Source organism: Terrapene carolina, unplaced genomic scaffold (assembly GCF_002925995.2).
Source record: "Terrapene carolina triunguis isolate 2854851 unplaced genomic scaffold, T_m_triunguis-2.0 Scaffold130, whole genome shotgun sequence".
Lineage (NCBI taxonomy): Eukaryota > Metazoa > Chordata > Testudines > Emydidae > Terrapene > Terrapene triunguis.
The window spans coordinates 39,081,124-39,094,701 of NW_020664481.1; the positions used below are offsets into that span (position 1 = coordinate 39,081,124).

Here is a 13,578-nt window from a genome sequence, read left to right on the forward strand (position 1 = left end):
AAAAGTTATTTACTTGTTCCCATAATATAAGAAGTAGGGGTCACCAAATGAAATTTATGGGCAACAGGTTTAAAACAAATAAAAGGAAGTTCTTCTTCACACAGCGAACTCCTTGCCTGAGGAGGTTGTGAAGGCTAGGACTATAATAGGGTTTAAAAGAGAACCTCCATGCATTTATCTAGTTAAGTCCATTAATGGCTATTGGCCAGGATGGGTAAGGAATGGTGTCCCTAGCCTCTGTTTGTCAGAGGGTGGAGATGGATGGCAGGAGAGAGATCACTTGACCATTACCTGTTAGGTTCACTCCCTCTGGGACACCTGGCATTGGCCACTGTCGGTAGACAGGATACTGGGCTGGATGGATGGACCTTTGGTCTGACCCAGTATGGCCATTCTTATGTCCTGCCTTCAGGTTTGGTGGTGCAATGGAACTCGCTCAGAGTGAATAATAATGATGATAACATCTACATTTCATCCATAAAGATCTCTAAGTGCTTTACAAACAATGGGACACATTTTCAAAAAATGCTCAGCACCTAGCAACTCCCGTTGTGACACTTATGGACAGACTTCCAGAGAGTTCAGCATCTGATATGCAGTCAGTATGCTGAGCTCTTTTGAAAATCTGGACACCTACGTTGTTACTTAAATGGGAGCAGAAATCTTCTGAAAATCTGGCCCAGGAATTGCATCATCACTGAAATGCAGATGCCTCTGGAGCAGAGAGAGCCAACGTACATCCTGCTGCATGACTGCGTCAGGAGGGGATGAGGTGGCCAAGGATGCCAGGGGAAACCTACACTCTTATGAGAAGTGCCATATGTTCTCCCAGATCAGACAGAATATCAGTTTTTTAGGGTCTCACTTTAAGATCCACAAACAGAAAGCTGCACTGAACTCAAAGCTGTTCTGTTAAAAACAGCACCACTCTGGTTCATGATCGGACTGCGAAGGGTCCTTCGCCAGGTGACAAGGAGACATCACTTTGCCCTGCTGACCCTCATTGTGTCTCTTGCTGGGAGGGAGACGAGAGGCAGCGACAATTGCTATTTCTAAGGGTTTGTGGGCAATGAAACATTGACAACCCTGCAGCTGCCTCTGGGAATCAATGGAAATGCTACATTGCTGTCTATGCCACAAGCCTGTGTCAGAACAGGGCTTTCTGGCTGGATTCCACCCATGGCCACAGTGTGCCAGGCACTTTCTAAACGCAGATGGAGACACAGTCCCTGCCCTGACAAATGCAGTTAGGAGAGTCTGTGCTCAACAGCTCATTTTGTTTGTCGCATGTACAGGATCACACAGTTACAGAACTGCTGCACTGTAGCTCAATGAAGCTGCCCTAGGATTTCCTAACATGATTTATAACCATATTATCCTGTTCACACTGCAAACAAAAGCCACGTGAGAACATGGGTGCCTGAGTTAGACAACTGCTTGTTGGCATGGCTAGAATTATAATATAGGCAGCCTGAAAGCAGCTTTTCAGTCATCGCCTTTTGAAATTTATGGTTGTAATAGAGGGGTGCGGCCAGAAGTTGGCCTAGATCAGTGGATTTTTTTGCTCTAGCTCTGACCATGAAGGGGCTGCAGCGAGCTAAAGGAGAATTTCCCTGGTGCAGGAATATCGTAAGTGTGGCAGATGTTGTCCTGCCGCTGTCCCCGCATCCAGCTTAGGGGCCGTGCCTGGGGGTTGTTGGGGGCATGCTGTCGTGGGAGGAGGAGTGGCCAGAGCACTGAGGGCTGTGCAGGTTCTGGGCTGGGGTGCAGCCTGCAGGCAGTTGTGGGAGGCTGCTGTATGTTAGATTAGCACCCTCTTCCTGAGCGGGGGTCATCTGTGTTGTGCCTGGCAAGGGGTGTAGCAGAGAAGCTAGCCTAACACATTTTAAGCTAAAAACTTTAAATGTGACCACTTTTCCAAACGCATCCCCACAGGATTATTTCAGACTAACATCTGCTATTGGCATGGTGATAGAAGCTCCCTCCCTTGGCATGGTTAAAACTAGACTGGACAAAACCCTAGAAAACAGACCATAGGAAACAATCCCACATTGGCAGGGAGGTGGATTGGATGATCTCATACTTCAGTAGTGTCCCTGTCTCTAACATCTCTACTTCAGTGTTACGGTGACATCCGGAGGGAATCCAGAGTTGAAGCTGCATGGAGATTCGTACCTACAGTGGAGATCAAATCGCTTTGTTGCATCTAAAAAGCGCTGCGTATGGGCTACAGACTTATAGCACTTACTCTTAAGGGAATGACTGGCTTTTCAAAGCAGCTAGGAGCAACTCTGTTCAATAGTTTAGGGGTCAGAAGCAGTTAAAATGGCTCCTTCTTTAAATAAAGGCTTACAACCTCACCTTTTATTTAGTTGCCTCCAGCTAACTAATGGCTGAGCTGTAGCATTTCAAACTTTAGGCCCCATGTTATGTAAGTCTAGACTAAAGAAATAGGTTAGATTTTTTTATATATATAAAATAAAACAATTCCCAGCATTCTTGTTGTGATTTGTGCCACAGGAAGCTGCTGGAGGATGTGTTCTTTGTAAAGCAATCGGTTTACAGCACAGGCAATGAAAGGTTCAGAGTTTCACTGCGTCCGCTGGCTCCCCAGCAGCCTCCCAAGGCCTGTTCCTGAGGCAGCACACAGCAAGCCCTCCCCAACATCTCCTCAGGCTCCCAAAGACCTGTCAGGGCTCACCAGTAAACGCTCCAGCTTCACAAACCTAGTACCCAGGGATGCTCTGAGTGGACCAGAGTTCACCTTAGGATCCCTACAACCTCTGCTTCGTAGGGAGTGTTCACTGCCAGCCTACCTGCTCCAGGACCCCTGAAGCTGGAACAGAGGGTGGGGGTGAGTGCAGGAAGAGCAGCTACTCAAAAAATGGGGGGACAGGGGTTTCAGCAGAAATTTTCAACTTTTTGTCTAAAACGTTAAAATAAAACATTTTCTGCTGAAAACCGAAAAGTTTTGACCAAAAAGGTTTTTGACCAACAGTTCTGGGATTTTAGCTGAAAGGTGCTCAGTTTTTCAACAAATTATTGAAATGTTCTGAGGACAGCAGGCACCGTCCATGCACAATTTGTTTAGTCAAAGTCCCTATTTTCTATTGAATAACAGTCTCAAAGGAAAATTTTCAATCAGTCCTAAGCATAAAGTAGGGTAGGGTTGCCAACAGTCCCTTATTACAAGGGATGTCCCTTATTTTTTCATCGCTGTACAACAAGAACAGGAGTTGCTGAGTGCTGCAATAAGCAGCAAGAAATACCCCTGGAAAATGTAGGTGAGTACTGCTTATTATTATTAATACAATATACATTAGAATATCATTAATATAATAATGTGAGGAGGGGTAGGGTGAGGGGTGCTAAGAAAACAGTTCATTGTATTTCAAAAACAAGGTTGGCAGATTGGAAGATGAAGGTATTGCAAAGAGTAATATAAAAACTGTAGGCTGTTTAAAGGAGAAATTACCAGGTCAGAATATAGGGCATGTCTTTGCATTTGAATAAGCAGGTGTTTGGCTTGCAGGAGAAGTAGTTTTTATTGGAAGGGAATAACATTTTTCAACTAAAACAAAAATTACTTGAAATATGGTGTTTTGCAAAACTTTTCAGTGTAATTACAAGTATTTTGATTTCTCCAGAATTTCCTGTTTTTGACAAAAAAAAATAATCAAACAAAGAAATTCTGTATATATTTTTGAAAAATATTGACATGTTTTGTTTGGTGGTAAAATCCCACTCACTCACTTTTTTTACTTTCCTCTCTTTTCTTCCACTGGAAAATGGAAAGGGTAGGGAGTAAAAACAGTGAGAGCACATGGGATTTTCCCCACCAAAATTTCAAACGAAATGAAAAAAGGTTCTTTTCTTTTAACATTTTTTTGCAAAATATCTTTACCTTTTTTCAACCGGTTCTAGTTGTGGTGACACGTAGGATGGGATTGGGGGTGTGTACAGGTAGGTATGAAGGTAGATATGATTCCTATACCAGAGATTTCCTTGATTTTTATGGGTTGCATTGATGAGAAATGCACTTGAGAAGCCCTGGAACTGCCAGTTAAAGTTTTTGGTGTGGGACAAGCATTGTCTGAGGTTGTGTGAAGATATTAATACCCTCATGACATATGGATGGGGGGTAACCTCAGACACAGCCTCCAAAAGGATGCTGCTGTTTCAATAAATAAGGAGCCAGATGCTGTAAATTCAACATATTAATTCTTTCATCTTGTAAGCAAACATTTGACACTCCTCTCTGATTTCAGTTCCCAAACATCATCTCATCTTAATCTCGATGACATGTAGAGTAACTGTCATTCAATCAAATCATTTTCTGTCCGTTGAATTACTTGTAGAATCCTCCCCTTAACTGAACAAACATTGTATTTTTGGAACACAGCTCAGCAGCATCCTCCATTTTTCTTTTCATGAATCAGCCCCTAATACCATACAGCACTTGCAAAGCCACTGGGTCTGTTGAGAGAAAATTAGTTGTTCCTCCGTGGTTTTCAGCGAATCACACTGCAGCTCCACGCAGTTCGTAGCAGAATAGTGATTAAAACTATGCCTTTAATAAAGCAACACTGTACACAGTGATGACACGTTGCAGTCTAAGAAGTCTCCCCTCTTGTTATGATTGGTATTCCCCAGATGTTTGAGTTTGAGCTTAGGCTTGGCAAGCTTTGTGGCTGCAATTCAAGCCCAAAGCTTGAACAGCTCGTGTTTACTCTTATAATTTATACTGTGAGATGATTTACAGACAGTTATGCACTTGGTTTCATGGCTACAATTTCAGTCTAAGGGTCTGATCCTGCTGCCACTGAAGTCAATGGCAAAACTCCCGCTGATTTCAGTAGGTGCAGGGACAGGCTCAAAGGCTAACTGGTCTCACACTACATATCAGCCAGCACAAAAACAAACAGCAACAACAACGTTCACTTGCACAACAACAACAACGTTCACTTTAAAAACAAGCAAACAGGAGAAAGGCCTGAAATCTTACTTACTAGGAAGTCTTCTTCACAGTACACTTTACCATTGACATTGTAGAAGGCTTTTCCTCGCAGTCTTCTCCCTGTTAGTAAAATATTTTACTGTCAGAGTCTTGTACTCCATTTCCATAGCAAGAGTCTCCAATATGAATGTGGTTTTTTTTAAAACAGATGATGCACTGAACACCATCAAGAATGATATGCTCAACATTTGACCTCAGGGGCACTTCCTCCCCATTATTTCGCTTTTCTAATTTGCATTATTAGCTAATATTTATATTACGATAGTGCCCCGTACTCAGTGGGGATTGGGGTCCCATTGTGCTAGGCACTCTACAAACACAGAAAAGAGATAATCCTTGCCTGTAAGGGTCACACTGCTTGAATGCTCCTTTTCTTAAAGAACAGTTATTGTCCAAAAAGTATGAAATAAATGTCATGTTCTTACATAACATCTCCAGACCCAATTGCATCTGCTAATGCTGCTGACAAAAACGGCTTGTGTAAAACTCATGGGTGAGTGTATGTTATGGGTCCCTTGCTGTGCCAATCCACAGAGGTTATGAGTTGCTACAGACACCTACTAGAGACTTGTGGCTTTTTAGCTCAAGCTGTAGTAGCTCTTAGTTTTAGTTTTGAAGTTCTGGGTTCAATCCTTGGTGTGTCAGCCAAGACGGTGGCCATCGCATTTGCTCCTGTTATCATGTCAGTACCAATACAGCTAACAGAGTGGTCTGGGTTGTTCATCATCAACAAAATTGACAGCTAACTTCTAACTGCAGGATCTTTATTACTGGTCATGGAACCCAGCTTGACTTTCAGATCCCAGTATAAGAAATTAGAAACAAAAGCATCTTAACTTTTTCTAACTTGTAAATTGAGAACATTTTATTAACACCCGCAAGCACCTGAAACTGGCAATATGCACAGGTGATAGAGGGGGGAAAACAGATCTCAGTTTCAACCTTTGAGGGCTTACTATATTATGAGTAGCAGTTTAATTGTATTTATAACATGTGTGTTCATCAATATAAACTCTGGACCTCTTTACAGTTTAAAAATATAGGACAGGCTCCAGATTAATCTCAACAAACACCGTGATAGACAGGAACTCAAAACCCCCACAACCAACCAGTCATTTAGACACAAAGGATCTGAGTCTCCTCGCTCTCTCTTACATTGGCATAAATCAGGAGTTATTTCAGTGTCAAAACCAGTGTGCATAAGAGAAGAATCAGGCCAAAGGAGCCAAACTCTTCCTGTTGTAACTCATCTCCTCTCCACTGAACTTTGTTCATCACCAGGGATTTATCTGGCCCAAGCTACCACCCACTCTGGTGTGCCCATCAAACCATTAAGATGGCAATATGCCCTGTTAAGGGCCACACACAAGAATCCATTTGCAGTGCACAACAACTTGATTGAACCCACAGACCTATGAACAATGCAAGGTACCTTATGCTTACAGGCCAATGAGCATATATATATATATATGCACACACACATACTGAAACTACTTTTATTGTGTAAAACATGCACAATTCCTCCCCCCACCCCGAAGGAACAAACTTGGATACTCACAGACCCAGAAAAGAATAAGTTCCAGAGGTGAGGCCCTCCACCATAAACACGGGCTACCAGCCTCCAGGAGTTTAAATCTGAGGGCTGTTCACTGGAGAGCCAGTTAGCAGAATGCAATTGAGGAGGAGGGGAGAAATCTTTACAGTTTCTCTAAACAACATTGAGGAAAATGTGATTAATTTTAAATGTTTAAAAGTGTCTTTTAGAAACTGCTGCTGTGCTCTGACCATGGGAAACTGTGTATGGCACAGAGACATTTGGACCTGAGCTGACCCTTTTGGGTAATCACATGCTGTATGTGGTTGGCTGGAGGCTTATTGGCATAGCCAAGGGAAATTTTTCCTTTCAGTACAGATTCCTGAAGTGTAGCTCTCACAAGCTGCTGTCTCTTGGTGCTACTGGTAGGTGGACACTCATGTTAAAAGTCCCTTCTGTAAAATGGGTCCATTCATGGAAAACAAACTCATTGCACTATCTGACTGACTTATAAACCTTCACCCAGATTACTGTTCAGTAGATAGACCCTCAAGAGGACCATTTACAGGAGTATTAAGGGACAATTTTTCAAAGGAATACGTGTGCACACTGTCACTGCACCCGATTCTGCCTGCTTGCACAAAATGAGGCTCTTGACTGAGTGCAGTTACTCATCCTGCATATGTGTGTGAATTCAAATGACCTTTGACAATTCGGTTCTCAATGTGAACTGACTCCTATAGATCCTCACTCAAAATGCAACCTGCAGCAGATATACGGTGGTGTTTGGGAACAGGCAGGCAGCAATTTGGAAGATTACCACTGTGAGGACACAGCCCATTAGCCTGAGTGACAGCAATAGGCTCTTTAGACCCTACCTGTGTCACCATCTGCCAAGGCAAGGATCTCAGCCAATCACAGATCAGCCACATCTCACCTTATCCCCTTGTAAATGGCACACAAATCTGTGCTGACAGGACACAGCGCTGCATGAGCAGCTGCCTTGCTCCTTTCCAGGCAACTCCTTCTCTCACATCCCTACCACCCACCCTGACAATTACTCACCTGAGTCCTGAGCTCAGCCTGAGCTCAGTGAACAAGGAGACACTGGTCACATCCCATCCCCCTCCCCCACTTTCAAAACCACACAAAGCACGACAAAAATGATTTTTGTGGTAACATGAAACTCTCTATTTCTCTTGCATCTTTAATCACCTAGTAAAGCTCTTTACTGCCTCATACACTGTACTCCTCCACCATCCGTATTATCCCTTAATCACACAGCCACTGGGATCAAGGCAACATAAAGCCTGGTTTCCATGGGTCTCCTGAAGTGTCACTCTGGCTCATTCTAAAAGTGTTTTTGCCAATCCTCTGCCTTGCCCCTAAACACGTGGCTTGTGCCAGCTTGTGGAGGAGTTACACCCACTGTGGGCCCAGGTGCAGGAAGCATGCGTTCATCCGTAGTCACTGGGAAGATGGGGGTGGGAGGGACCGGCAGGGAGTTACAAAGGCTCTTGGAGGACAGAAAAAACCCTCAAACGCTGTTGTCTGCCCAGACTGTGTTACCCAGTTCAGAGCCAAGTGGCAGTCACAGATCTAATACCAAAAAAAGTAGCTGCTGGGTGGTTCTTGACAGGGCGACATGGTTGTGCACACCCTCGGATTCAGAGCTGGCGGGCATAAGTACCTGCTGCTTACTTGCTTTCAGATGGTAGGAATAAAGTGGCCTCACTACAGCCAGGGGCTTCTGCTTGTCCACTAAGTAACATTCCCATGTTACACACAAGGACGCCCAACCTATGAGTCGGCGCAGAAAACTCACATTACTATTTTAAATGGTAATTCTCTCTCTCTTTCTCACCCCCCTACACCCACAGTCACTGTCACCAGCAGCCCAGGCAATGAAGTGCCAAAGCCTGGACTCTAGCCTGATGCGATCTCTGCAGGGAAAGGAATCCTCCCGCTAGGCCATGGCAGCCTCATGGTGAATGGCTGTAAACCCATGTTAGCGCTGATCCACAGGCCCTGCCCTGTACTCCAAAGTGCCTTGCATCCTGGGATAAATTAAATTAATGGAGATATCCTATCTCCTAGAACTGGAAGGGACCTTGAAAGGTCATCAAGTCCAGCCTCCTGCCTTCACTAGCAGGACCAAGTACTGATTTTGCCCCAGATCCCTAAGTGGCCCCCTCAAGGATTGAACTCACAACCCTGGGTTTAGCAGGCCAATGCTCAAACCACTGAGCTATCCCACCCCTGCAGAGCACAGATCCACGGAGAGTCCCCAAACCCAACCCCAATTTTTTTCTTGTAGCAAAGCACAACTGAAGCAGTTCCACTGCATCAGGACTCTCCAGGACTGCAGAGGAGGGACCATGATGTGGCCCAGAGCAAATTGAGCCAAAAAAAACCCGAAATGCACTTCTCTTACTGAGCGCTTGACTGGCTGCTAGTCACCCTGTGAAATAATATAGCTTCAGCGAACCAGAGCACAGGAAAACTCTACCATTAGTGGCTCGCCACTGTGTGGCAGTTTTCACTAACTGTACAGCATGCAACCCCCTGCAGCCTGATTAGACACTGCTCTCAGAAGTTACCATTCCATATGCCCACAACAAAGATGGTCACCTCAACCTCCCCTTTCATACAGCTGATGTAATACAAAATGTCAATTTCTAAACATGATTTTAACTCAGACTTTTATATAGCATCTTGTATCGCTAGATCTCACAGTGCTTTACAAATGAAAGCAAACATGATAATTCCCATTTTACAGATGGGAAAACTGAGGCACAGAGATGAAGCGACTTGCTTAAGCTCACATAACATATCAATAGCATAATGCTTCCTCACCTGGTAACTAGTATTCTTAATAATAATTAATAAGCCTAACAAGACTTTTACCTTGGAGGAGTTTATTTGGTCAAGGATAATACAATAGTTAACTCAAACAAGAAGTTATCATCCAAACACCACAAACTGCTACAGAACTTTGGTCTCTACATATGTGTTTCAGAAAAATAAGCAATGATGTGCATTCCATTCACTGTACTGAATAACTGAATTAAGTACAATTAAGCTCCAAAAAGTCAACAACTCTTAGTCCAAAAAATAGCTGCTGAGTTTCCCCTTCTAATGACTATATCGGTGTATCCCATTGCAGGCTACTGTCCTCTTTTGCAGTGTATTGTAACCACCTTCTCAAAGTCAGAGACTGACAAAACCAGACGCAACATGCAGATAGATCACTAAATCAGTTATAATAAATGGCCTGGCCTAGAGTCCATAGCCGCTTGTGGGACTTTTTGTACCATCACTACAGTTGTGTTTCATAAACACAGGGCTTCCTTCCTCCTTCTGTGGTTTTAGCTGGATAGAGACCCTGGCATGTCTACCTTGTCTGACCAGTTTTCAACAGCACAGAGGAAGTGACTCTCAGTTTCACACCTGCCCAGTACCAGAAAAACAACAGGTCAGCCTGGGACACAGCCTGTTTGTAGCGCAGGTAGGCATACCTGTGGTCGCTTTAATCTCGCTAGCATGGGTAAGAACAGCAGCATAGATGTGGTGGCACGGACTTTATTGCAGGCCATCTACCAGAGTACAAGCTGCCAGGGTGCCTGGATATGCAGTCTGATTGCTAGCAGGTGCTGAAGCCTGAGCCACCATATCTACACTACCATTGTTACCTGTGCTAGTTTGATTAAAATTAGTGTGGCTATGCCTACCCATGCTACAAACAAACGTTCACTTGCAGTGTAGACTTACCCAAAGAGACTGCCTAGTAAGATTATCTACTGTTGACACTGGCTGTCAGCCCCTGCTCCCTCCTGTCTTCCCCACACCTCAGCTGGTGTTGACAACAGTCAAACTGTTAGCAGAGATGGGAAAAAACTGTTTTTAATACTGTTACAGAAAGCATGATCTAGACCTAATGAAACAAAATGTGATTGAGACCTGGTTGCGGTAGGTCTCAATGAAGCTTTTTGTAACTCGGCTGAAAATTGTCCAGTCCCCTCTGTGCTAGTAGCTTAAACATTTGCAGTGCCATTTAGGAAGGGAAAACCTGTTATCAGCAATGCGCTAGCTGTTCAGTGTAGATGTTAAGTTGCCTTTATTAAGTCACAAACTCTTAGGCCACATCTACATTAGCACTTATGTCGGCAAAACTTTTGTTGCTCAGGGATGTGAAAAAAACCCCACACCCCTGAGTGACATACGTTTTGCCGTCATAAGCACTCGTGCACAGCACTATGTCAGCAGGAGATGCTCTCCTACCGACACAGCTATACTGCTCATTGAAAGCTCTCTTCCATCGGCAAAACGCAGCTACATGAGCGCTCTTACAGTGGCATAGCTGTAGTCGTACAGCTGTGCTGCTGTAAGCTTGAAAGCTTGTAAGTGTAGACATGGCCTTAGTGGGGCAGGTTTTGATCTTAGTTACACCGATATGGGTGTAACTGAAATCAGAATTTGGCCCAGCGACTCAACATCTCCTCCTGTGAAATGGGGGTAGTAATAGCTCCCTGGGTCACAGGGCTGTTATTAGGCCTAATTACTATTTGTAGAGTGCTTTGAAATTTAAAAGTGCTAAATATTATTATAATGTGTGTAAAATTCTTTCATGAGTAAAAACATGCACGTTTTGGGAATTATAATAATTGACTACTGTCGTACTATGAGTGAGATCATATGAAAAGCCTGAATTGTTTGCCTGACTAATGTTGGTTAAGAAGACACCACTCTTTCCAAATAATGGGAATGTCATGCATCTAAACTTCAGCCCCTTGGACAACACATGACACACATCCAACACTATCTGTCCATTTGGAAGAAAACGCATCGCCACACTCCTCACAATCTAAAGTTACTGTTGTGTGGAACAAGACGCCTATATTTTGCTCAGAAAATCTAATTAGCACATCCTGGTGTGATGAACAGTCAGAAGTCAGATGTGGGTGCATAATTTCCTGAGGTGAGAACAGCTCCCTAATTAAAGCAAATCTGATTATAAAGGTCAATTGTTAAGGTTACCAACCTGGACTATTATGCAGAAAGTGAAATCCTCACCTCTCGTTCCTGTTGTCTGAAGGTACAATATAAGGAATACTCTCGTGTGGATCTGTGCACAAAGCTGGTGGTGAACTCCCTGAACGTAAAGTTCTAATACCATTTCTCCAGAAGAGGGCATCATGCATTCCCCTAGTCACCCAGAGAGCTTCTGCACTGTCAGCAATAAAAAAAGAACCGACAGACAGAAGTGCTAGGGAGAGCTGTGGCTTCTCTATTGGAACAGCTGCAATGCCCCTGTTGCAACTAATGACCAGAAATATAGAGTGAGATTTCTCAAAGCACTCAACACTGGCCCAACTCTGCTTCCACTGAAGTCAATGGCTGAATGGAAGTAGAGGAATGTCTATACTGAGCACGCTGAAAATTGCATCTATAAACTACAGGAGTCCCTGCTAGAAGAGCATGACTATAACCAAGGTGTCCTATTATAACTGACTCCTCTGGAGAACATGAGATACTGATGTAAGATATAATGATGCATTTTTAGTAGGCATCCTTTCCACTATTAATTTTATTTTATAATTTCCATTTCACTAGACATGGAATTACCACACCTCTCTGAGGGATACAACCACTAAGAGTTCTGATTCATGACTCACAAGGCTTCCCAGGCACACAGTAATTCCTGGTTTCTCATGCCTGACTGATAAATGAATTGTGCATATTTGTTTTATTGAGCAATGTAAAACATGGATCCAAATGCTGGTTAACAGCTTAAGATGTCATCTTTGTAATGAATGATGTTAGGACAGCATCATTATAGGTCTCATACTAGCATTTGCATTTGGTGACATCTGAAGGTGTGCATGCTAACCGGACATGTAAACATACACACACAGCCAATTTGCAGCAGTAGATAACTGACTATATTGCAGCTGACTCAAAAGAGGGAAGCAAAGCTCTGGAGCTCTGCACACTGACTCTGGACTACACTAATAGCAGCACATATGCGGAGTCCAATTTAAAGTTCTATTAGCATTTCCATTATAATCTTGGGGCCAGATTCTTTGCTGCCTCTCCTGGGAGACTCAGCCCAGAAGGTGCAGTCCAGGAAGAGGTGCCAACCTTTGTGCCAAAATGACCCCTGGCATTAGTATAGGGCTGCTCTAACTTAGAACAGCCTTACCTCTGCAGTGCAGAATCCCTGAAGCACTGAGCACTACAAACAGGGGTGGAAGGATAACTCAGTGGTTTGAGCATCGGCCTGCTAAACCCAGGGTTGTGAGTTCAACCCTTGAGGGGACCATTTAGGGATCTAGGGCAAAAATTGGTCTGGGGATTGGTCCTGCTTTGAGCAGCGCGGTGGACTAGATGACCTCCTGAGGTCCCTTCCAATCCTGATAGTCTATGATCTTTCTGCCCACCATGCTGGACCAACACAGGAGAACAGTAAATTGGCCCTGTACTGCCCCTGTGCCAGGGGAATTCTTCCACTGTGTCTCCTTTAGACTCCTACACAATGTCAGAACAGCATATGGGCACCAGGTTCAGTGCTTTAGATTGTGAGCTTTTTGACACAGGTGTAGGAGCAAGAGGGTCATTCCCCCTACCTCTCACAGGGTCAAAAGGGGGATATGTAGGAGCAGGATTTTATATTTGTACTATGAGAATTAATGTATGATTTGATTTCATCCTGCCAGCCACCCTTTTTGAATGGCAGAAAGGAATGACCCTCTGGGACTATATCTTTACTTGCTATGTAAGGCATCATGCATTCCTATGGTACCAGTCCTGCCAACTTCAAGTATTCAGAAATCATGAGTTAGACCTCAAACATGAGAGACTTTTACAAATAATAAATGTTGGGTATTTTTCATTTGCCTTCAGGTTTAGGGTCACATTTTCAATCTTTTCTCTGCATCCATGTGGGCTAGAAAGTTACTTTAAAAAAGGAATGGAAGCTGAGATTCTCAGGTAATCACAAGAGCTGGGGCCTTATGTAAAACTCCAA

At 43.7% G+C, this 13,578-nt stretch overlaps 1 protein-coding gene across 3 annotated transcripts in view; it reads right to left on the reverse strand.

Moving 5' to 3' along the window:
• The window catches only part of WTIP (WT1 interacting protein), a 118,996-nt gene that overhangs the window by 29,618 nt on the left and 75,800 nt on the right, over positions 1–13,578 (reverse strand). For 2 of the 3 annotated variants that reach the window (XM_026652728.2, XM_026652729.1), the window contains exon 3: positions 5,010–5,077. The exons of the other annotated variant lie outside the window; for it this stretch is intronic. In XM_026652728.2, the coding sequence (XP_026508513.1) occupies positions 5,010–5,077 (68 nt within the window). The remainder of the gene's footprint in view (positions 1–5,009; positions 5,078–13,578) is intronic. 3 annotated transcript variants of the gene reach the window in all.